Source organism: Nelumbo nucifera, chromosome 6 (assembly GCF_055504915.1).
Source record: "Nelumbo nucifera cultivar China Antique chromosome 6, China Antique-T2T, whole genome shotgun sequence".
In the NCBI taxonomy this organism is placed as follows: Eukaryota; Viridiplantae; Streptophyta; class Magnoliopsida; order Proteales; family Nelumbonaceae; genus Nelumbo; species Nelumbo nucifera.
In genome coordinates this window covers 10,270,726-10,295,474 of record NC_142654.1, presented here as the reverse complement: position 1 = coordinate 10,295,474, position 24,749 = coordinate 10,270,726, and the positions used below count along the sequence as shown (strand labels likewise).

At 38.2% G+C, this 24,749-nt stretch overlaps 1 protein-coding gene across 2 annotated transcripts; it reads left to right on the top strand.

The window, feature by feature from the left end:
• Positions 1-709: 709 nt before the first annotated feature.
• Positions 710-24,749, top strand: LOC104587471 (DDT domain-containing protein PTM). Of its 2 annotated transcripts, XM_010245109.3 has the most exons (10): positions 1,072-1,210; positions 1,363-2,384; positions 2,659-3,369; positions 3,597-4,827; positions 18,743-19,034; positions 19,124-19,248; positions 19,445-19,902; positions 20,022-20,050; positions 22,709-23,197; positions 23,298-24,749. In XM_010245109.3, the coding sequence occupies exons 2-10, from the start codon at positions 1,552-1,554 to the stop codon at positions 24,239-24,241; spliced, it is 5,112 nt and encodes a 1,703-aa protein (XP_010243411.1). In that variant the 5' UTR covers positions 1,072-1,210; positions 1,363-1,551; the 3' UTR covers positions 24,242-24,749. The 2 variants fall into 2 exon arrangements, with proteins under 2 accessions (XP_088746650.1, XP_010243411.1); XM_088890524.1 differs by having other exon boundaries at positions 710-2,384.

The following is a 24,749-nucleotide window of genomic DNA, read 5'->3' as shown; positions in this document are numbered from 1 at the left end:
GACAACCAATGACAAAACTTTCATATACAAGGTAGAACAATCCGAACTTGTTTTTACTCAATGGGACTACATAATGAGAGTAGCCCATTCCCCAAAACCATAACTACAAAAACCTTCACAACATTGTTTGACCAAGCCTCTGCTACAACCAACACGAGACCTTACCAATTACCAAGTTGTTAAATGATGATATAATTGGATTTTTTTTCAACCCTAATTATCAACCATCATAAATTAGCCACCTTGTTCCACCCAAAGTGAGTAAGGCCAACTCCCTATTCTTCACCAAACACTCTCAATCAAAAGGAAGGAGAAAAAGAATACATCATTTATTTTATTATTTACTGTTGAGGGCATTAGGAGTGTAAAATGCAAAAAGTAATTTCAAGCCAGATATACATATTTTGTTTCTTTAAAAAAATAAGAAAGTTCTATTTTTTTTTGGGTTTTTAAAAAATAGGAGAATTCCAATTATTAATTGGTATGGTCAATTTCTAACATATTACAAACTTACTCGTGCCATGTTCCAATGAAAGGAGCGGCTTAGGTAAGATGACCGTTAAACTTAAACAAATGCAGTTGGGCCCCTTGTTCATTCCTTTCTGTATACTTTGAAATGAACCCGGGTGATGCCAAACGAATCAGAGGATTTTCCCGCCACTTGCTCGTACCAACAAAGTTAATACCAGTCCCGTAAGCCACCAATAGCGCGTCCTTCGTATGGGGTTACTTCGCTGAACTTTACTTGCCCCTTTCCGGGTTGACTCACTTGTGCCGAGCCAACTCGGATTCTACATTTTCTCTAAGGATTGACAAATGTTTATCAAAATTGATTTAAACCTTATTATACCATTAATATAAATTTTGCTTTCTTTGTAGGCACACAGAGAAAAAAGAACGCTGGTTTTCGGTTCTTAAGAAATAATTATATTTTGGTTTTAAAGAGGAATGATTCCGATGAGTGAACTCAAGCGGGTTGATGTGAGTTCACATGAACCGCGTGGTGTAACTTTTGGCGGTAAAGGGAGTTTCACCCGGTGGAAGAGTATGTAGGAGGCCGTTGGTCTTCCCCTCCAATTAGGGCAGCAATGAGTAACGACACAAACACCCTCACCCCCCCAAAAAACTCGTCATTCCCAAATCTCTTTCTCTCTTTGCATCCGAGAATTTTCAGGCACGTCGTTAATGGCGATATCCGAACCCTAACAAGGTAATAGCACGAAACTCGACGAACCCTTTTGATTATTCTACTTTATCGTTTCCGTGGATTTATGTTTCGTGCTGAAGAAGCGGCACTAGGTTAGCAGGCCTTGTTCCCTTTTCGGGAAATTTGATGGTATTTGATTTCCTTGATACTATTAGGGTGTGGTTTTGCTCAGGAGGATCTGCGAAAACCCTAAGTTAAGAGATTTATTCTAGGGTTTTATCTTTTTATATGTATTTTGAGGGAGGCAGGAACATAAAGAGGATTGCTCCGGAAGAAGGGTTGTCTTGAGCACTGGTTATTTCAAGGAAGCGGATTTCAGTTTAAGGCTTTTCGAGTAGCTGAAAATGGAGTCAGAGGAGCCAACAACGGAGGATCGGGCGAGGAAGAGGAGAAAAAAGGGAAACCAATATGATTGTCTTGATAGTAGAGGGAGGGTTGAGACAAGGGCTAAGGCCCTGGTAGGAAGATATGTGAAGAAGTTCTTTGAAGGGAACGGGGTTTTCCTAGGGAAGGTTGTTTCTTATAGTAGTGGATTGTACAGAGTTGATTACGAGGATGGGGATTTTGAGGACCTGGACTGCGGGGAAATTCGCGAGTTCCTTGTTGCAGTGGGTGATTTTGATGACGATCTTAATACCAGGAAGATGAAATTGGACAACTTGATTTCTTCGGGTGATTCAAGGACGCCAAGCAGGATAACTGAGCAGAAGGCAGTGACATCTGCAAACGGATTTGATAGCTATGAAGCACCTACTGCCAGTAAGTTGAATTCTGAACTCGAATCGGGTTCCAGGAAAAGTCTTGAATCAGGAGGGATTCAGCTTCATGAAGATGCTGACTCTTTCAGTGATTCGTGTGAATATGTTCCAGTACGGGAATCTTTCTTAGAGGCGGAGAGCCCTTTTATTCCACCACCATTATTGCCTCCTTCCTCGGGTAATTTAGGTGTTCCAGAGGAGATTGCTTCTCACCTGTTTTCTGTGTACAATTTCTTGCGTTCATTTAGTATACAGCTATTTTTAAGTCCATTCGGACTAGATGATTTTGTTGGTTCGCTTAATTGTGTCGTCCCCAACACTTTGCTGGATGCCATTCATGTTGCCCTTTTGCGTGCATTGAGGCGACATCTTGAGATGCTTTCTTCTGATGGTGCAGAGTGTGCATCAAAATGCTTGAGGTATCTCTCTTTCTCTCTATCATCCAGCCAGATAGATTGTATAATTTGAACCATCATATTTGGTTTGCTTTTACAACTCTGGAGCAACCATATGATTGTATGCTACAGTGTGTGTTTTCATTTTCTATCATTCTCTATGTTCTTTTTTTTTTTTTTGAGAAAAGCGTTACTTGCGTTGCCAAAAAAAAGAAGAGGGTATTTTTTTCTATATTCCTTTATGATATTTTTATTCATAGATCAATGCTTAGAACTGATGTACCTGCAATATCTATAGGCGCATCAATTGGAGCTTGCTTGACACAATGACCTGGCCAGTTTACTTGATTGAGTATCTTCTGGTAATGGGGTATACAAATGGGCCAGAATGGAAAGGATTTTATGCTGATGTCTTAAACAGGGAATACTACACCTTGTCTGTGACTAAGAAGCTGATGATCTTGCAGATTGTGTGTGATGATGTCTTAGAATCTGCAGAACTAAGAACAGAAATTGATATGAGGGAAAGCTTGGAAGTGGGGGCAGAGTTGGGTGAGATTCCGAGCATTACTCCTGAAAATGGGCCAAGAAGGGTCCATCCTAGATATGCCAAGACTTCAGCTTGCAAAGACTCAGAAGCTATGGAGATAATATCTGATAAGCCTCATGATTCAAAGTCACCATCTCATTCAAACCATTTGGGGATTAATGTTCCTGGAGTGGATGCAAATGTCATTGATATTGATCAGGATGGGAATAGTGATGAATGTCGCCTTTGTGGCATGGATGGGACATTGATTTGCTGTGATGGTTGCCCTTCAGCTTACCATTCAAGATGCATTGGTCTGAATAAAATCAATTTACCTGAAGGGTCATGGTTTTGCCCAGAATGTATGATACACAAGGAAGGACCAGATCTCAGAGTAGGAATGGGGCTAAGGGGAGCAGAGTTTTTTGGTATTGATCCATATGAACAGGTCTTTTTGGGCACTTGTAATCACTTACTTGTGTAAGTATCTTAATTATTTGCTATTTTTTGTTGATCCTTTATCTAGTTGACAGTTTGACATAACTGGAATGAAAAATAGCTGTTAGCACTTCTCTCTTCTTTCTTTGAAGATGGTGTTATATCTGATTGTGAAGCCCTAGCTCATTTGCTAAATTTTCTCGTATCTTTAGCTGCTCTATTAAATTTTGGCTTGCTTATTTATGAACACTTGGAATCAACATTTGCAGGCTCAAGGCCTCAATCCATGCAGGACCAACTTCCAGGTACTACAATAAGAATGATATTCCAAATGTCCTGCGGGTACTTTGTTCATCTGCAGAGCATGCTACCATGTACTCAGCAATCTGTAAAAACGTATTAAAATATTGGGAAATCCCAGAAGACAAAAAAGATTTTCTTCCTGAAGGAAGTATGCAAACTATAGGCAAAAAAGAAGATCCCATGTTTTCTACTTTGTCTGACACCCTTTCTCATAAGGATAATCCAAGTAGTACAACTGAAAGTAACATGGAGAGCAAAGCACTATCAGGATGGGAGAATGATTTCCGAGAAGCTGGGTTTACTTCCTTGGGTGGGGTTAACCATGCGGGACTTCAGAGTCATGGGAGAGGTGATGGTGCTACAAGTGAACAGGTTTGTGAAGTCACAAATACAAAACCCCATGAACAGTCTGCTGGGTCAATCTGCCATCAAGCTGACTCTTCTGAATTGACACACCAAAGCTCAGCTAGTAGGTCAGCTATGCTAGAATTTGCTAACTATAACTCAGGAAGTAAGAAGGGTCCTAAAAAAGATGAAGATGATCTGACTCTGACAACAAGTAATGGTTTTGTGAATGTGTCCTCTGAAATCAAAGAAGAAAAACATAGTGATAGTGGGACAAGGAAAGGAAAAATGACCAATGATTGCCCTTACATGGGCTCTGCATTTAAACCTCAGGCTTACATGAATCTGTATATCCTTGGTGATGTTGCAGCAACTGCAGCTGCAAATCTGGCTGTCCTTTCATCTGAAGAAAAACATGTTTCTGGTTTACAAGCTTCAGTTGTTCCCAGGAATTTTGTTTCTTCAAATGTCTCTCTGCAAGTTAAAGCATTCTCGTCAGCAGTCTTCAGTTTTTGCTGGCCAAATTCTGAAAAGAAACTTACTGAGGTCCAAAGGGGAAGATGTGGTTGGTGTCTTTCATGCAAGGCTCTCACTACATGCAAGAAAGGATGCTTATTGAATTTAGCTGCCTCAAATGCTCTCAAAGGACCTGGAAGGATTCTAAGTGGTCTTCGTTCCCTAAAGAATGCAGATGGAAACATTCATGGTATTGCAACATATATCTTATACATGGAGGAGAGTTTACGTGGCCTTCTACTTGGGCCTTTTCTGGCTACAAATTATAGAAAACAGTGGCGCAAACAGGTTGAACAAGCTTCAAGTTGCACTTCAGTAAAGCTTCTCTTGCTGAAAGTAAGCATTTCTTTTCCTGGTTACAATTTTGTGTCTGTTGTGTCAACATTATTTACAATTTTTTTTTTAATTATGAAGAGAGGTACCTGCTCTATTATAGAATTGAGGGGCTAATGGATTTTTCTTGACAGCCACTTGAACTGTTTCATCACATTTCTATAGACCCATAATACCTTTTCCTCCTTCAGCAACCATCTTATCACCACCTTTGAGTCTCCCTCAATGATTAATTTTTCCACCTTTATTTCAATTGCTTTTTACACCCCATAGACTTCCACCATAAGTTTTGTTCTTAAGGAGTACCCCACTCCAATTGGACCTGAAAAAGTAGCAACCACATTAACTTCCCCATTTCTAACAACTCCCTCTATCCTAGAGGGTCCTGGATTCCCCATACTGTTTCCATCAAAACTCAGCTTCAAGAAACCCCTCTCCGGTGTTTTCCACATTTTCATCACATTTTCTTTTCGTGAAGAGGAAGTTGCCATTGCAGCTCAATTTCTAATGATACCATAAACCAAGAATGGCTCAAGTATCTCTATTGTTTTCACCAAATGTGCCACTTTGACAGTGATGCTATCAATTATCGCTTCTTTACTTCTATCCTCTTCAAATACCCTAGAATTTCTTTCTTTTTTTTTTGATCAATGATAAAGTTGTTAAAAATAATAAAGGTGTTACAATAACAGCATTTAAACAGAGGCGCGAGATACAGCCCCCTTTACATGAACTGAATTACAATTGAGCCACTAACAATTCAGACTTATACACCCCCTGTTTTGAAAAAAAAAACTTATAAAAAAAACAGCCAAACCCATTTGCTGATCACAGATCACTTTTCTCATTCAACAATGGTTATCTTACCTCTAATTGGCCATTTAAATCTTTTAATAAAATCCCTATATTTCTAAACCAATGTTTCTAGTTCCCTCAGTCACCCTAGTACCAATTTGGAGTCACCTTCAATTACCAATCTGTCATAATTGAAGTCTTTGGCAATTTGTACTCCTTGAAAAACTGCTTTGAATTCAGCATACACCAAATCTCCTTCTCCAGCAGGGCCTAAAAATACAGCAAGAATGTGTCCATCGGAATTTCTAAATACTCTGATGCTAGCCGACCCTGGGTTTCCATTACAACTGCCATAAAAATTTAGTTTAATAAAACCTTCTTCCAGAGGAGTCCAGGCTACAACCGGTTTATCCTTCATAACAGAACTTCTTGATATTGCTTCCCAACGAATGGCCCTATTTACAATACATTCCCACATTGCCACCTCATTCCTTTCTGTACCATTGAAAATTCTGTTGTTCCTCTCCTCCCAAACTGTCCAAATCAACGCATCCCAAACACATCTCCATATAACTCTACCTCTTTTCTTCGGCCAGCTGAAGGTCATAGGGTCAAAGAGACTATCCACTTGAAGGGGCACACTCCACCTAGTACCAAAAAGACCAAAAATCTTTTTCCAGATACCTACAACAAAGGGGTAGAAGATTAGAAGGTGGTAACAACTTTCTCCATTTGCTTTGCAAATTGCAAAGGATACACCGAGGTGGTAACAATGGGTTTGGACCAAATTTCTTTCACAGGAAAAGGCTGATAGGTAGGGGAAGAGCACAAGGAAGAGAAAAAAAGAGGCACAAGAAAAAACTCCCTTAGTGTGTGGGATCCAAACCCGACTGTCTAGTTTAGAAAAATTCAGAAAGACAATCAAGGATTTGTCGTTGCACTCCCAAGCTTATGGTCTCTCAAATCTCTTGTTAGACCCAAGTTCCAACTAACCCCAATCAATGAGGAGGACACAAATCGGTGGACAGGGAAATAGAGAGAGGTTTAAAGGTTGAGTTGAGCCTAGTTGTTTTTATTCTTATTTTAAGTTATTTAGTTAGGAAGTTGTTGGGCCTTAGGCCCATTAGTTTATGTTTTTAAGTTGTGACTGTTCAGCTACATTAATAGCCGCCCTACTAAGGGCATCCTTGTAATATCTCATCCTTTAAGTTAAGTATAAATTATAATGAGGGGTTGGCGGCTAGGGTTAATTTAAGAATTCTGGTTGATTTCCTACTCTTTTCTCCTCCTCTTTTCTTCTTTACTATTGAAATCTTCATCTTCCTCTTCTTTCCCTTCACAAGGAATTCAACTAAATCTGCAATCAGTGATTTCTATTTGGTATCAGAGCAGACTGAAGGTTCCTTGAGTTGTTTTCTCATGCAGCCCTAGATTGGCCGACTGTATGGTGATTTAAGAGGCTGATCGAAGATCTTAGGTAAGTCTAATTTTTGGATTTTTTGGTGGATCTGTTTGCCTTGTAGCTGGTCTAGGGTTTCTCAACAAAATCAGGAAAAACTAGAGAAAGGGGAAGAGTCCTGTTTCTGTTGAACTCTTCAATTTTGACCTAGGAAGTGGCGCCCTAATATTTTAGGGTTCCTTGGAGTTTTCTGTAAGGGGCGGTTCAAGTCTTGCCTAATTTGGAGGGCTTCTAGAGAGAGCGGTTGCCTCTTCTCTCTCTTCTTCCGTCTCACAGAAAAGGAATCTTTTGTGGAAAGACAGTTTAGGACACCAGAAAGGTGTTGTTGGTTCCAGAAGTGTTTCATTTGATCTTCTTGCATATTTCAGTTATTTTCTTTACACATTTTGAGAAGCATGGAGGGTCACGGAATTGAAAATAAGCCCAGGAGTGAAATGAGACCAGTGAGAGGAGGTGTTAGAGACCTTTTTGGGACTGGGATCATTATTACGGTTAGGTTGGATGGTGCAAATTACTTAGAATGGTCACAATCTGCAAAGATGGCCATTGGTGCTCGTGGGAAATTAGGGTATATCACTGGTGAAGAAATGAAACCCGGAACTAGCAACTCCTAGTGGGTACAGGAGATTTATATGGTGATGACTTGGTTGTGTAATTCCATGTTGCCCCATATAAGTAAAAATTTTTATGGGCAAATACAACTAAGGAAATATGGGATGGGGTTGTAGAAACCTATTCACAGAGGGAGAATGTTGCTAGGGCTTATCAGTTGAGAAATCAGATTATTTCTACAAGGCAGGGAGATAGACCTGTTGTAGCCTATTTTTCAGCCCTTAAAACCCTGTGGCAGGAGATTGACCATTTAGAGACATTTGCTTGGGAAACTACCAAGGACGCAACTACCTATCAGAAACATCTAGAGAAGTATAAGGTGTTTGAATTTTTTGCTGGCCTTAATCTCGAGTATGATATTGCAAGACAACGTCCAGGGACAGTGTTACCCTCTCCCAGGCATATGCCTTTGTGTCAGGGGAGGAGAGCAGGAGAGATGTGATGATGAAAAATCCTGTTTTTGATCAGTTTGCCATGGTGAATATTGTGAAACCTAAACAAAGTGGAGATCGGGGTGGCAGTGAAATCAAGAAGGAAGATAAAAGAGATTTGATCTGTGACTATTGTAAGAAACCTAAACACACAAGAGATACTTGCTGGAAACTTCACCCACATCTTGTGCCGATTAGACTGAAAAATAAGAAGAGAAATGCTCACATGGCAGTTATTGGTGACATTCCGACCCCTCCTATTACAACTGCTCTGGAGTCTGTTGCAACTACTGCAGTAAGGGCCGAACTTGAGAGGTATGGGCAAATTCTGAACCAACGAGATACAGTCAGTTCCAGTTTAGCAGCAAGCGGACAACAAGGTACAAGTGGTACTGGTGGAGTCCACTCTACTTCCTTTGCTCAAACAGGTAGTTCACATGTCAATGCAAATAATGTTTCTACTTCATGTAAGGAGGGACCTCATTGGATTATAGATTCTGGAGCCTCAGCGCACATGACCCATAGCTCTACTATTTTTTCCTCTTACCAGCTCTGTTCTGGCAGAGATAGGGTCTCCACAGCTAATGGATCCCATGTTCCCATTGCTGGGAAGGGATCTGTCAAGATTAGTGATTCTATTTCTCTTCCCTCTGTCCTTCATGTTCCTAGATTGAGCACTAATTTGTTATCTGTTAGTAGTTTGATTAAGAACCTGAACTTCTCAGTCATTTTTTCTTCTGGTCATTGTATTTTGCAGGATCTGGATTCAAAGAGGACGATTGGGAGTGGTCGTGCAGTGAATGGGATCTACCTCTTGGATGTGCTTCCTCCTCATCAAAGTCATCATTGTCAGCAGGGATAGTGAGTCAGGGTTTGTGGGTCAAATTATGCTTTGGCATAATCGTTTTGGCCATTTACCTTTTTCTTCTTTGAGTCTTGTTTCCAAAACTTTTTGAGACTGTTAGTTTGTCAAGTCTGAAGTGTGAAGGTTGTCAACTTGGAAAGCATTGTAGACATTCATTTAAACATAGTAATAAAATGTGTTCTTCTTCTTTTGATGTTATTCATTCTGATGTGTGGGGACCTTACCATGTTCCTTCTATGGGAGGCTATTGATATTTTCTTTTATTTGTGGATGATTTCTCACGATACTCTTGGATTTATCTGATGAGATCCCGCGATGAAGTACCATCCTTGGTGAGGCAATTTAATCAGATGGTACTAACACAGTTTGGAACAAGAATAAAGTTGTTCAGATCAGACAATGCCAGAGAATATTTTGAAAAATACCTTGCCTTCTGTTAGAATATGGTGTTGTCCATCAGAGCAGTTGTCCCTACAATCCACAACAGAATGGTGTTGTAGAAAGGAAGAAAAGACACATTGTTGAGATTGCAAGAAGCATGATGATTACATCTACAGTTCCAGTTTGGTTTTGGGGTGATGCAGTTCTCACAACAGTATATTTGATTAATAGGGTGCCCTCTCGTATATTTGGATTCAACACCCCATTCAGTCTCATTTTTTCTAAGGGGGGGATGTTTCATATTCCTCTCAGGGTGTTTGGGTGTGTCTGCTTTGCACATATCCTTGGTTTTCACCGCTCGAAGCTTGACCCCAAGGCAAAGAAGTGTGTCTTCCTTGGATATGCAGAAAATCAGAAAGAGTACTGTTGCTATGATCCAGTCTCTAGGAGCCGGTGTGTTACCATGGATGTCACCTTTTTTGAATCCACATACTTATCAAAGAATCCTTCTCAGGGGGAGTGTTTTGGGGAAGTGATTCAGCAGTCTATTCCTCTCCCAGTTCCAGTACCTGTGTCTACTCTTGTGCTTGACCCTCTTGTGTCACCTACCTTACAATCTCCTTCGCGTCTTGCTTCTCAGCATTACTTACGACAGAGACTTCACAAGGAGGTTGATTCCATTACAACATAACTCACCTCACTTCCTGTTGGTTCCTTGGAGACTCCAAATTCAGCTGACATGGATTCAGGTATTCCTCTTGGTCCTGCTATTGTTTCAGTTCCCATTGATTATACTAACCCTGTTACAGATAACCTCAATCTTCCTATTGCTCTCAGAAAAGGGAAGAGAAAGTGTACTGCTCATTGTATTTCATAGTACTTATCCTACAATGGACTTTCTCCTTCCTGCTGTGATTTTCTTTCCCCTCTTGATTCTATGTCTATACCCAAGGGTGTTAGTGAGGCTATCTCCAAACCCGAGTAGAAGACAACTATGCAAGAAGAGATGGAAGCTTTGATAAAGAATCAAACATGGGACATTGTGGATTTACCAGAGGGCAAGGAGACAGTTGGATGCAGATGGGTTTACACAGTAAAATATAAGGCAGATGGAAGTATAGGAAGGTACAAGGCAAGACTTATTGCAAAAGGGTACACATAGACCTATGGCATTGATTACTTAAAGACCTTTGCACCAGGTGCAAAGATGACCTCTATTCGGATACTTCTTTCTCTTGCTGCCTCGTACTCTTGGTCATTGTTTCAACTTGATGTGAAGAATGCTTTTCTAAATGAGGATCTGCAAGAGGAAGTGTATATGGATCTTCCTGCTGGCTTCTACAGTGATGCTAAAAAGGGAAAGGTATGCAGGTTTAAGAAGTCACTTTATGGCTTAAAACAATCTTCCAGAGTATGGTTTGACAGATTCAGAAAGGCCTTGATTGCTTTTGGCTACACTCAGACTCAATCCGATCATACCTTGTTTGTGAAGTGAAGGAGATCTTTGGTGTCAGCCCTAATTGTTTGTGGATGATATTGTTGTCACGGGGAATGACCTAAGTGAGATTGATTGTCTGAAAAGGAATCTACATAAAGAATTTGAAATTAAGAATCTTGGAGAACTAGGATATTTCTTAGGCATTGAAGTTACAAGATCAAAACATGGAATTTTTATCTCTTAAAGAAAGTATGTCTTGGATCTTCTTCAAGAGACATGGAAGCTTCGAAAGAAGGCAATCAATACCCCTATTGATCAGAACCATAGAATCAATGCATCAATAGGTGAGCCAGTAAAGGACATTGGGAGATATCAGAGACTTGTGGGTCGGATGCTATACTTGTGTATGACAAGACCAGACATTTCCTATGCAGTAAGTGTGGTAAGTCAATACATGCATGCTCCACGAGTCTAGCATTGGGAGGTAGTTGACAGGATTCTTGCTTATCTGAAGGGACACCCAGGCAGAGACATTGCTTACTGATCATGGACAGTTGAAACTAGAGGCTTATACAGATGCAGATTGGGTAGGATGCCTTGATGACAGGAGATCAACTTTAGGAGTGTGCACCCTTGTTGGGGGTAACCTTGTCTCATGGAAGAGTAAGAAACAAACAGTGGTGGCAAGTTCAAGTGCTGAAGCTGAATACAGGGCCATGGCACATGGAGTTTCAGAACTTCTCTGGATCCGTTCCCAATTAGAAGAAATTGGTGTACAAGCAGAAGAACCTATGATGTTGTACTGTGATAACCATGTAGCAATTAACATTGCCCATAACCCAGTCCAACATAACCGAACTAAGCACATTGAAGTGGATAGACATTTTATCAGAGAAAGAGTGACTTCTGGAGAAGTTTGTCTTCCAGACATTGCTTCTGATCTGCACTCGTTGATGTTCTCACAAAAGGTGTGGCAAAGAACAAGCTAGAGCATGATCTACGCAAGTTGGGAATGTGTGACATTTACTCCCAACTTGAGGGGGAGTGTTGAGTTGGGCCTAGTTGTTTTTATTCTTATTTTAAGTTATTTAGTTAGGAAGTTGTTGGGCTTTAGGCCTATTAGTTTATGTTTTTAAGTTGTGATTGTTCAACTACATTAGTAGCCACCCTACTAAGGGCATCATTGTAATATCGCATCCTTTAAGTTAAGTATAAATTATAATGAGGGGTTGGCGGCTAGGGTTAATCTAAGAATCCTGGTTGATTTCCTATTCTTTTCTCCTCCTCTTTTCTTTTCTACTGCTGAAATCTTCATCTTCCTCTTCTTTCCCTTCACAAGGAATTCAACTAAATCTGCAATTAGTGATTTCTACTAGTTGCCTATCCAAAGGTCCTCCCAAAAGAGAATTTTGTCTTTAGAGCAAACATCATACTTGATAAGGCTTAGAAATTGAGGATACACTCCACAAATTGGCTTTCATGGGGAAGCCAAAGTAGCCCTTGAAGAGAGATACCTCATTGTCCTAACCATTGCCTACACTTCCATGAACACTACCAATAACCTCTTGCCAAAGTCTCCCCCCTCTCCAAAGGCCAACTCGATAGCCATTTACTTATTAGGGATAAACTCTTCTTCCCTAAATGACCAATCCCTAAGCTCCCTGCTCTTTGCTTTTGCACACCAACTCGCATTTAGTCAAGTGATCCTTCCTACCTTCTCTCGACTCCCACAAGAAGTCTCTCATTAGTTTTTCTAATTTTTTTGGATATCCCTCAATGGCATTTTAAAAACCGACAAGTAATAAATTGGCAAGTTTGCTAAGGTGGATTTTATTAAGGTAATTCTAGCCCCAAAAGAAATGTAGTTCCTCTTCCAAGCTGCCAATGTCTAAGAACAATTCTCTACTATTGGATTCCAAAATCTACTTTCCTTTGGATTGTCTCCTAGGGGCATATGCAGATATCTTAAAGGCTGAAAGGCCAACTAGTAGTTTGGTAGTAGGACAACCTAGGACCTCCCATACCTAGGTATCTACCAATACCCTAGCATTTCTTTCCTCTCATATTGTTGAAACCACTTCAGCCCTTATAAACTTCTGCAGTATTCATGCCCTCTTCTTTGGCCACCTAAAAATTGTGGGAGCGGATAAGTTGGGCACACATGAAGAAAAGTTTGACCTACATCCAAAAAGAGAAAAGAATCACTCCCAAACGCATATAGCGAAAGGATAGGAGATTAGTAAGTGGTAACAAGACTCACAATTTGATCTACACAATGTAGACTAGTTAGGGGACAAATTCCAATAATGCCTCCTCCTTTGTAGGAGATCACAAGACTCATGAAAATCTTCCCAATAGAACAATCCTATTTTGGGAGGAATAGGTTTACACCACACTTTCACAGGAAAAGATTGCAAATTAGGATTAACCAAGGACAAAGCCTTGAAGAAGGAAGCACAATAGGAGCCCCCATAGGAATGAGGTGTCCTAATATGCAAATCCTTTTTCCTAGTATCAAGGAAAATCCCTTCTAGGGTGTTTAGCAAATTGGTCACCGGCTGAATTTTCAACTCTCTAAGGTTTCTCCTAAATCCCTAAGGTCCTTTGGATTTTCATCTCTAAAGAAACCTTACATGGTAACAAACAAATCTTTAGAGATGAATCGCCAATCCAAAGGTCCTTCAAAAAATTAATCTTATTTCTAGAAGAAACATCATACTTTACAAAATTGTTGAAAGTAGGAGGGGTATCGTGAATAGCCTTCCATGGTAAAGCAAGAGTAGCCATGTTGGAGATTTTAGCATCCTATCCATTACCGAAGAGCCCATTTGGCACAGTTTATCTTTTCCCCCAAGAAATCTTCATAACCATTTCCCTAATAGAGCCAGATTTCCCTCTCTACATTGCCTAATCCCAACCCTCACTCCTCTTGCAAACCATTTCCCATCTAACTAAATGACCCCTCTTCCTTTCCTTTGATTCCCACAAGAAACCTCTCATAATCTTCTTAACTTTCTTTACTATAGCCTATGGCATATTAAAAATTGATAAGTAGTACATCGGAAGATTAGCTAGGCTAGGCTTAGGCTGTGTTGGTTTGAAAGAAAGGGTAGGGAAACCTATACAATGTTGTATAAATTTCCCTACCTTTTCTTTCAAACCAAACACGACATTAGTGAGAATCATTCTACCATCGATTGATATGTAATTCATTTTCCATATAGTTTGCTTCTTCAGTATCTTTTCTACAGCATGGTTCCAAAAATTATTGATCATGGGTTTGTCACCTAAATACTTTATTGACCTAGAGCCAAGGTTCAAAGTATCGGAAAGACAATTTTAAGGGACATATTGGGATACGCTTTACGCTTTGGATATGCATAGATGTGGACGGAAAATTAAGATACGTATAAATATGTTAGGAAATTCAAATATATCCTAAAAAATATATTACTAGCAACAATTACAAGTTTTAAATGATTGTAAATAAGTTATTTAAATGTAAAAATCCATATTTACAATAACTTAATTGTAAATAATTACAATTAATAATTGTTGAAAGATGATGGAATAAATAAAATGTGAGAAAACAAAAAAACTAAAATATGAATGTGTATACATCAATTTTCAAATAACCAATATAAATGTTATGTGTGTACATCAATTTATATTAATATTTATTAGTATATAAATTTTAATAATTAATTCTAACATTTATTAATAAATATCCATTAAGAAAATAGAAAATTTACTTAAGAATAATAATGTATACGACCATAACAAGCAAATGGGCATGTCCAAGTGGTGACTTACGGTTGTTAAAACCTAATGACTAAGGTTCGAATTTTGCCATTGTTTAAAGTTTATAGTTTTTATACTAACAAAACGAAATTAATGAGACAAGCTCATTAATTAGCGGAATTAGTGAGAGAGTATCATTAATTAGTGGAATTAATAAGAGAATTCGAATTAAGCGCTGAAATTCAAATTTAAATTTAAAGTAGGAGTAATTGACTAATTAATGAAAGAAAAGTTAGAAATAAATATAGAAGCAATTTTTTTTTGGATCAATAACACTTTCATTAAATCATCAGTAGAAAATTTACAGGAGGAAGACAAACACACTTATCTTCCAAGAGCCACAAAGAGCCTCATAAAAGGAAAAAAAGAAGAACAAGAGAAAAGAAGAAAAGAACACACTAAAGTTACAGCTTAGCCCAAAACAGTGAATCCCTTTCTGCCCCTTGTTTAGCTAAACTGTCAGCTAGGGAATTAGCCGATCTTTTAACCCAATATGTTTTAACTTCCATCTCCTGCACCAACCACATGAATTTCCTCCTCTCATTGTTGTACTTCCATAAACCATTTTGATCTTTAGTCAGCCACCCTATCACCACCTCTGAATCCTCTTCAATTATGAGTTTCTTGATGTTCAACTCCTCAGCCTTCCGGACTCCTTCCATAACTGCAAAGATCTTAGCTCTAAGGGAGTCACCCACTCCAATTGGGCCTGAGAACATGGTAGAGATGATCCCATTTTCGTCCCTAAAAACACCTCCAATCCCCGATTTCCCCGGATTTCCCCTACTGCATCCATCAAAATTTAATTTCAAGAATCCACTAGGTGGGGGAGTCCAAGCCACATTCATTAATGACTTGGTCTGCGTGCAATTTGCAATTTCACCCCACTTCCTCAACATGTCATCCACAGTGTAATCTGTGATATAGAAGCAATTAAAGAGATTAATGAATGAAGGGCACTAAAGAAATCAAGTGTATCGGGCTGTTTTGGGCCCGTATCGACTGATATAGAGCCGAAACAGCCTGATACGGGCCTGTATTGGTGCAATACATACAAAAAGAAACGAAATAGTTGATTTCTACATGTTCCGCGTATCGGGCTCTTGTCGGAACGATACGTATTGGCTGATACGGCCTGATACGTTTTGAAATTTTGAACCTTGCCTAGAGATTGTAGCACATCCCAAAATTTCTACAAAAGAAGCTACCTTCCTTTCCTCCATATTGATTTGACTCTATGTTCACCTTTAAATTTGAAATCTATTTAATCAACAAACCCAAGTTTCTATTGGTTGGTTTCACCCTCAATATTTTTCTGTCATTTACAAATTTCAAATGAGCGACTCCCACATTTTTTTGGTAATAAATAAAATTTATTAAAAGAAAAAAGAAAGGTGATCGAGAGTCACTTGAGAGAAGAAACAAACAACCCCCCAAAACCAAGGTTCAAAGTATCGGAAACGCAAGGTGTATCGGAAAGGTACTTTTAAGAAACGTATCGAGATACGCTTTGGAAATGTATAGATACAGACGAAAAATCAAGATATGCATGGATACACTAGAAATCCAAAAAACAATCCTTAAAAATATGAACAATAATAAAAATGAGTTTTATGTGAGTATAATTAATTTATTTAAACATAAAAACCATTCTTTAATGATTTATATAAAGTATCGGGATATAATTAGTAACCATTGAAAAATAATAGAACTAAAATGTGTGTGTATATGTAGTAATATTTATTATATATAGATTTAGATAATATTTATTATGTATACAAGTTAATATATACCTTAATTTTTAATAAATAAATATAACTCGTATTCATCTAATTATTATATAAATATTAATAATCAAATTTATAGCATTTGTTGGGAAACATCCACGAAGGCAAGAAAGATTACTTTAAGTATAAAAAAATATGTCATTCTAATAAGTAATTAAGGTTGGCATAACGGTTAACTAATTATTGTTATAAGCAAATGACTTGGGTTCGAAACTTGTTACCTTTGGTTTGTGATTTTTAACAAGTTATTTCACTTAAATAACATTTAATGACATATTAAATGCTGTAATCAAAGGTAACTTAAATGAGCATTTAATTAAATTATATTAGCATTTAGTGACGTCTCAAATTTTAAGACTTAATTAAAATTGATATTAATGAGAGAGAGAAGAGATAATTTAAATCTTAAAAGAAGAGGGAAATTAAATTCGGCTGATACATAATGCGTATCGGCCCGTTTCGAGTTGTATCGGCCAATACATACTCGAAACGGTCCGATACAAATCCTTATCCTTATCGGTCCCATACAGATGAAAAAATATAAAACCATGTAATTATACATGTTTCGTGTATCGGAACTCTTTCGAAACGATATGTATCGGCCCGTATTGGTCGATACGTTGCGAAATTTAAAACCTTGCCCAAAACAATCCAACTCCAAGCTTACAATTCAATCTCCCAAAGACAAACTCCCCAAACCAGAAAAAACTTGTACCAACAAAAACTTCCAACAAACTTGAAACCATACCAAAGTACCAAACCACCAAAACACAAAACACCTTAAGGGTGTGTTTGGTTTAAGGTCAGGATCAGAATCGAAAACCCCTAGAATCAAAATTGGAATCACCTATTCCTGATGCTTGTTTGGTTCAAATGGGAGTCGAGGCCAGATTCCAGATGTTGCTATTTGGTTCATGTGGAACCGAAATTGGAATAAATCAAAATTTTTATGTATCAATTTATTAATATTTTATTATTTATTCTTACTTTTAACAATGTTATTTTATATTACATTTTTTATATTTATTAACATTTATTACTATTTTATTTTTTTTGTTTAGTTATTTAATTATTAATATATTCTTATTTTATTACTTTAGTTATGTTAATATTATATTAGTACATTATTATTATTATATTTAATGATATATTTGTAGTTCATTATTAAATTATTAATATTTTATTACAATACTATTATTATATTACTATTTTACTAGTATTTTATTTATATATGTTACTAATGATTTATTATTTTATTATTTTTTACAAATATCTTATTAAGTTTTCATTATTATTGTATTATTATCATTTTATCATTTAATTATTAATATATTATTATTATTTTATGACCTTATTAATATTTTATTACTATATTATTATTATCATCATCTTACTAGTTATTATTATTTTAATAATATTTTATTAATATAAAGGTTTTTTTGTTAGGAGTTCTTTACTTTTTGAGAAACTCTAGAATGGGAATCCCATCCCCGGGGGGCCTGGAATGGTCATTCCCCATATGGGAGAATCCCGTTCTGCCAAGAATGGGAATTGGAATCCCTTTCTGACTAAACAAATGGATAGAATCAGAATACCAACAATTCCAGGCACCTATTCCGGGAAACCAAATGGACCCTAAATTCTGACCCCACTTTAAAATCACCCCATACAATACCAAACTACTCCACATCGTCAGAGGTTAGTACAATAACCTCATTGGCTGGATTCCATTTTTCATTTTGATGTGAAGGCCAATGAAATAAATCTAAAATTTTCCTATTTTTATGTATTTATATTTGTGAATACTAAGATTGTTGTTTCAAGTTTATAGAAGTTATTTTTTTTTTTTTTTTTTTTGAGCCATTACTCACTTTACTACTTGCATTAGAAGTTAAAGGAATGGTTAAGATTGCACAATGGTTTAAGGTTAGTCTGTAGCCAAAAAAGGTACAAGTTAGTTGACCATTATACTTCCACTTGTATTTTTTAATAAAAGTTTATGTTACTAATAAAAAAAAATCTTTGCAAAAAGTGTTTTGAAACCCAGACCAGGCATCAATCTGGAAAGGGGCTCGTTTTGGTTTTCCTGGTTTAATTGGGCAATTCAACTTCACAATGTTTCCTGAACCAACTGTTTTCTGTTGAACCAGTTTTTGGTCAATGCCCTGTTCGTACCTGTTCAACCAGTTGGTCTGGTCCAGTTTTAAAAACATTGATTGTGAAAAGTTTGTAATATCAAGTAACAGTAAACATCAGATGTATGCATATGTATCCATGTTAATATACACGCCATGCTCCTGGCATGTACTGGTATACATACCAAGCTCCATTGATTTTTCTGTTTTGCAGCTTGAGGAAAACATTCGCCCAATTGCCTTTTCTGCAGAGTGGGCCAAACTTGTGGATGATAGGTCAGTTGAGTCTTCTGTTGCCCAAAGTGCAAGTCATCTTGGTGGATCAACTCAGAAACGTGGACCAGGGAGGCGGAAGAGGAAGCAATCTACAGCATCTGAGATCATTACTGATCCTTCCCAGGACAATCTGAGGGATGTAAACTGGTGGCGAGGAGGAAAACTCTCAAAGCTTGTATTTCAGAAAGGAATTTTACCATGTTCTGTAGTTAAAAGGGCAGCTAGGCAGGGTAAAGATTAACTTTAAACATACTTTAGACATTTGACATTGCTTCTCCTGGTTCTCTTGTAAATTTTATTTACATTTGTGTAACATCAGGTGGTTCTCGGAAGATTTCTGGTATTTATTATGCTGAAGGTTCTGAGATTCCTAGAAGAAGCAGGCAGTTTGCTTGGAGAACTGCAGTAGAAATGAGTAAGAATGCATCACAGCTTGCACTTCAGGTTTGTCATTCAAGTTTCATTCACGTTCCTGGTTCTAAGTCCATCTGTTCTCTTTCCCTATTCTGCCTCTAGCTATGAATACTATTTGATCGGTTTCTCTCTGATATTATTTTTTTTTCTAGCATTTATGCCTGCATATGTGGCTTATACTGCTCAGGGCAATCTAATTTGTGTTCAATTTTGTTATTTGCATCAGGTCAGATACCTTGATCTTCATTTAAGATGGAGTGATCTGGACAAGAACTTTCAAGATGGAAAGGGACCAGAGACTGAAACTTCTGCTTACAGAAATGCAGTCATTTGTGATAAGAAAATTCAGGAAAATAAGATAAGATATGGACTAGCTTTTGGTAACCAGAAGCACCTCCCTTCCCGTGTTTTGAAAAATATTCTAGAAGTAGAGCATGTCCAGGATGGAGAGGACAAGTTTTGGTTTTCTGAAGCTCAGGTCCCGCTATATCTAATTAAAGAATATGAAGAGAAGATGGAAAAGGTTCCTTTGCCATCAGTTAAGGAGGGCTCACATTTATTGTCCAAGTTACAAATAAGACAATTAAGAACTTCTCGGAGGGATATATTCACATATCTTGTGTGTAAGGCAGAGAAACTAGAGAAGTGTTCTTGTGCTTCATGTCAACAAGATGTCTTACTCGGGTATTTATTTGTTTACTTATCATCCTTTTCAGTATTGGTTTTGTACTGCTTTCATTTTGTAGCCTTTTACCATGTAATTTACTGCCAATTCATCTGATAGCATTTTTCTTGGTTTACAGGAATGCTGTCAAGTGTAGTTCATGTAAAGGTATTAAAATCTCTCAGTTACACTCATTTCTTCCATATAATAATAGATTAGGGAAACCTTTTCTCTTTCTCTACCATTTCTCCTCTCTCTATACTTCTCTCCTTCCAACTTGTGTCAGTTTATTGCAGCCCTACTGCATCAGGGTGGGCTTTTTTTTGAGGTCCTAAAGGGTTGTACATGTACAGCATCGCATTGTATAGAGGACCAGGCACTTCTTTATGGTTTTAATACTGATGTACTTTACCTTAAAAAGAAGAGTTGCTTGTTGCTCTGGCAGACATGTGGACAAACAAGAAATTCAGTAGATTGGTTTTTCCCAGTTAATAAGAGTAGATCTTGGTGCATGGAGTCTGAATAAGGTTGAAACCAAGGTTCAAAGTATTGATACGATACGCCTCGTATCGGGTGTATCGGTGTATCGTATCGTATCTTTTGGTCTCGATACACCTATTTACAGGTGTTTCGGGACCTTAGTTTATTTCAGTAAAAAGCCATTAAAAACATCTCTAAAAATCATATTTAAAAAAAAACTAAAAAAAACCATTGAGTGTGTATTTTAAGTACCTATACGCCCCTGCCGATACACAGGGGCGTATTGATACTTTGAACCTTGGTTGAAACTCCTACCTGTCTGATGCCTGTCATATACAAGTGGGATCTGCACAATGAACAAGCTGTGAATAAAACCTTCTGCTTTTTTTTCCCCAGTAGTACATGACATAGCATATATCTCCAAGTACTTAATTCTTTTATAGCAACTAGTGTATGTTAACATTTGGACTACTGAAAATAATTTTCTTATTATATTCCAGTGTTTTAAAAGCGCAAGGCGTAGGGGTCAATTTGTGCATGAGGCACAAGGCGCAAGGCAAGGCGCAAAAATAAAAAAAAAGGCTAAAAAATAAAAAATGCAAAAAATAGAAAAATATTAAACATGATATTAATAAAAATATACTTTAATTTTAAAATAAATGTTTTAAAAAACCTATTATCTAATATGAAAAAACATAAATATAACATGTAAAGCATATTCAAATGAGAATTTAAAAATAAAATCAAATATATAAAACATTTTCAAGCATATAAAACCCACAATCTCTTTTTTTCTCAACTGCATTACTTCAAGTAGCTAATGTGATGTAAAACATATTACATTCCTAATTCTACGAGCTGCCTTTGTACCACGCCCCTCGAGGCAAGCCCAAACAAGTCCATGTTAGGTCTTAAATTCTTAGTTCTCACACAAAAATAATGATTTTATAGTTTTTATTGCTTTTTAAGAAGACATTTTATTAGGATGAATGAATGAACAACAGAATTAATTTTGGAATCCCTTTTCTAGTTTTGGAAGTCTGGGGTAGACCAATTTCTCTTAGAATTAGTGTTTTTTTGTTGGGAAGTTTTCCTTGAAAAGTGTGACACTTGCGATTTACTTCAAAGAAAAAGGCCTAATTGGTGTTTATCCCCACACTGGTGCATCCTTTGTAAGAAGAATGGTGAGACTTGCTATCACTTATTGGTTTCTTGCCCATTTGTTTCAGAAATCTGGTGTTGGTTTTTCTTTCTTTTTGGTGGCAGGTGGACCCCTCCCCCAAATGTACAAAGCCTATTTCATTCTACTATTGTTAGGGGGTCTGAAGAAGAGAGGGAAAATTCTGTGGTGTGTAAGAGCAGCTGTATGTTGGACAGTCTGGGAGGAAAGGAATCAACTGACCTTTCATGGGAAAGAAAGAAATAAGGGTGTAATCATTGAACTGATTTCTATAAGGGTGATCCATTGGGTTAAAACTTTGCAAAGTTTTGAAAATTATTTAGGAGATCCAGGTCTGTCGGGTATAGGGGAGCTTCAGGGATGATGAAGGTCAAATTATTGCATTGTATTCTGGTTCTATTGGATGGGGGGACTCTCTTAGAGCTGAAATATTGGCTGTCTTGGAAGGGTTAAAAAGAGCTCAAGAGTTAAATATCAGAAAATTGATAGTGGAAGGTGACTCTAAGTTGGCTATAAATTGGTTAATGAAGGATACTTCTAGTCTGTGGAAGTTTCTGAATGAAAAAAAAGAAAGTTAGACATCCCACCCAAAATATGGAAGTCAAGTTTCAATGGATAAAGAGGTGCGCCAACTCCTTGGCAGATTCATTGGCCAAACAAGGGGTGGGAAGAGTTAATTTCTTTTGGGCAACATTGTAATCTGAATTGCTTTCTTGGGAGGGTTAAGAATTTTTACCCCTCCTTTTGTACATTTTCTATTATTATCTTTTAATAAAAGTCTGTTATTTATCAAAAAAAAAAAGAACAACAGTACCAAATAGGGGGTTCTCGAATCTCTGGTTGTGTGAGAACTAAAAATTTAAGACCTGATGTGGATTTGTTTGGGCTTGCCTTGAGGGACGTGGCACAGGGGTCCGGGGGTGGAGCCCCTGGCCCAGCCACTAGACACAAAAAAAGCAAAACAGCGTCAAAGTTTCAAAAGGTGCATGCCTGAGCTGAGGCACAAGGTGCACCAGGCGAGGCACCTACCCCGAAATGCGCCTCGCCTGTTCGCCTAGGCATGCCTTTTAAATCACTGTTATATTCTTTTGGATGGCCATACCATCATATTGGTTTAAATGTCAGTCCAGCTCTATGAACTCTCTTGCTGCTGCATTTCTGGTCAGGTTATTGTCACAAGGATTGTGTCATATCTTCGACAGTTCATGCAAAAGATGAGGTGGAATTTTTGATCACATGCAACAAGTGTTACCGTGCCAAAATTGTCACTTTGAATGAGGTTAGTAAGAAGTCCCTGATCACTCAAGTGTCACTGCAAGCACAAGAAAAGCAGGAGTTTACAATCACAGAAGGCACAAAGCAAAATGGTTATCTTCAGCCATTTCTGTTCACTGGAAATATGGACACCCATCAAGAGATGAAGGCACCTACTCCTAAGTCTAAGTCAGCAACCAAAGTTCGACGTGTGACTAATCCTACCTATGGTCTTATATGGAGGAAGAAGAATGCCGAGGACACTGGTACCAACTTCAGGTTAAGCAACATTTTGTGTAAAGGGAATTCACACATGGACCCACCAAGGGCACCCATTTGTCGTCTCTGCCGCACGCCATATAATCCTGATCTGATGTATATCTGCTGTGAAACTTGCAGAAGTAAGCCTCTGCCTCTACAAGATTTTTCACCCTGGAATTTCTTTCTTTTCATTTTTTTTTTTTTTTTGTGTTGACACACTGGATTTGTTTTTCTTTGCAGATTGGTATCATGCTGATGCCCTCCAGCTGGAGGAGTCCAAAATATTTGATGTTGTGGGGTTTCGGTGCTGCAAGTGCCGTAGGAATCGTGCACCCATATGCCCCTATATGGTTCAAGAATGCAGGAAGCCACCACGTATGAGAGCTTCAAAGCAATCAAGTACAGGAATGGGCCCTGTCTCTGGAAGCAGCTGTGGGCAAATTGGAGAATGTGAATTTAATAGACCAGACACAAAGATGGAAGAGGTAATCATAGAGGAGAATGATCTACTTGGTTTCTCTGTTGAAATGGTTGAGCCGACCGCAGAACCTTCATTAGAAGTTGGCCCTGAATGGAGTAGTGCTGGACCACAGAAACTCCCAGTCAGAAGACAAAAACATGAGAAGGATGCAGATGTTCTTAATCCAAGCCCGGTTCCATCGTATGTGGTGTCCACTTTTCTTGAACCAAGCAACCATTTAAATGCTACTGAGAAAGCATCATCTCCTCGAGTGGAAAACGTTGAATGGGAGTTCTCTGCTGATGGCTTAACAAATGAGATGATCAACTATGGAAGCTTGAACTATGAGGACATGGAATTTGAACCTCAGACATACTTCTCTTTTACTGAGTTGCTGGCATCAGATGATGACCAATTGGATCTATTTGATGCGCCAATGGACATTTCGGGGGGTTTGGGAAATTCTTCTGGTAGTGGTGCATTGACATCCTACAATCCACCTGAACAATATAGAACTGATACCATAGAGGGTAATCATGATTTAGCCACAGCTTTGGAACCCACTGTTAACAAGATACCTTGTGATATATGTTCTTACACAGAGCCAGCTACAGACCTTTCTTGTGAGGTTTGTGGGATGTGGATACATAGCCATTGTTCACCGTGGGTGGAGCCTTCTTGGGGAGATAGATGGAAGTGTGGTAACTGCCGGGATTGGCGATAGTTGAGATGCCTGTCTGTTTTGCAATTTGGGGTTTGACTACTCTGTCCTTTTGCGGCTTGAGGTATAGAAACAGGCCATAACTGACCCTTAAGCAATGACAAACCAAGGCTTTGAGTTAGTACTCTGGCAGCAACGGTGGGGATGAACAAAATTGAAAGATAAGTTGTCCTTTGCTTGGTTTGGAAAGTTAAGCAAAATTTTGGAGCAACACTCGGGACAAGTTTCAGAAGAGTACCTCATGGATAACTATTGGTTCCAGAGGTCCTTTAGGGCCATTACCAAATGTTGGTCCTGGTTATCTGGGGTTTTGGGAGGGGTGGACTGGATTTGGGCCTAGCCTTCAACTTTTTTTTTTTTTTTTGCATGAAGTGGCCATTTTCAGACTCAAATCTGCGTCTCATGCTTGTCAGCTAGATATTTTACTACTGCACCAAGCAGTTTCCCCTCTTCAGAGGTCCCTTCATTTTTCTGAATAAATCAGTGCTTTAAGTACTCAGGTGCATGCCAA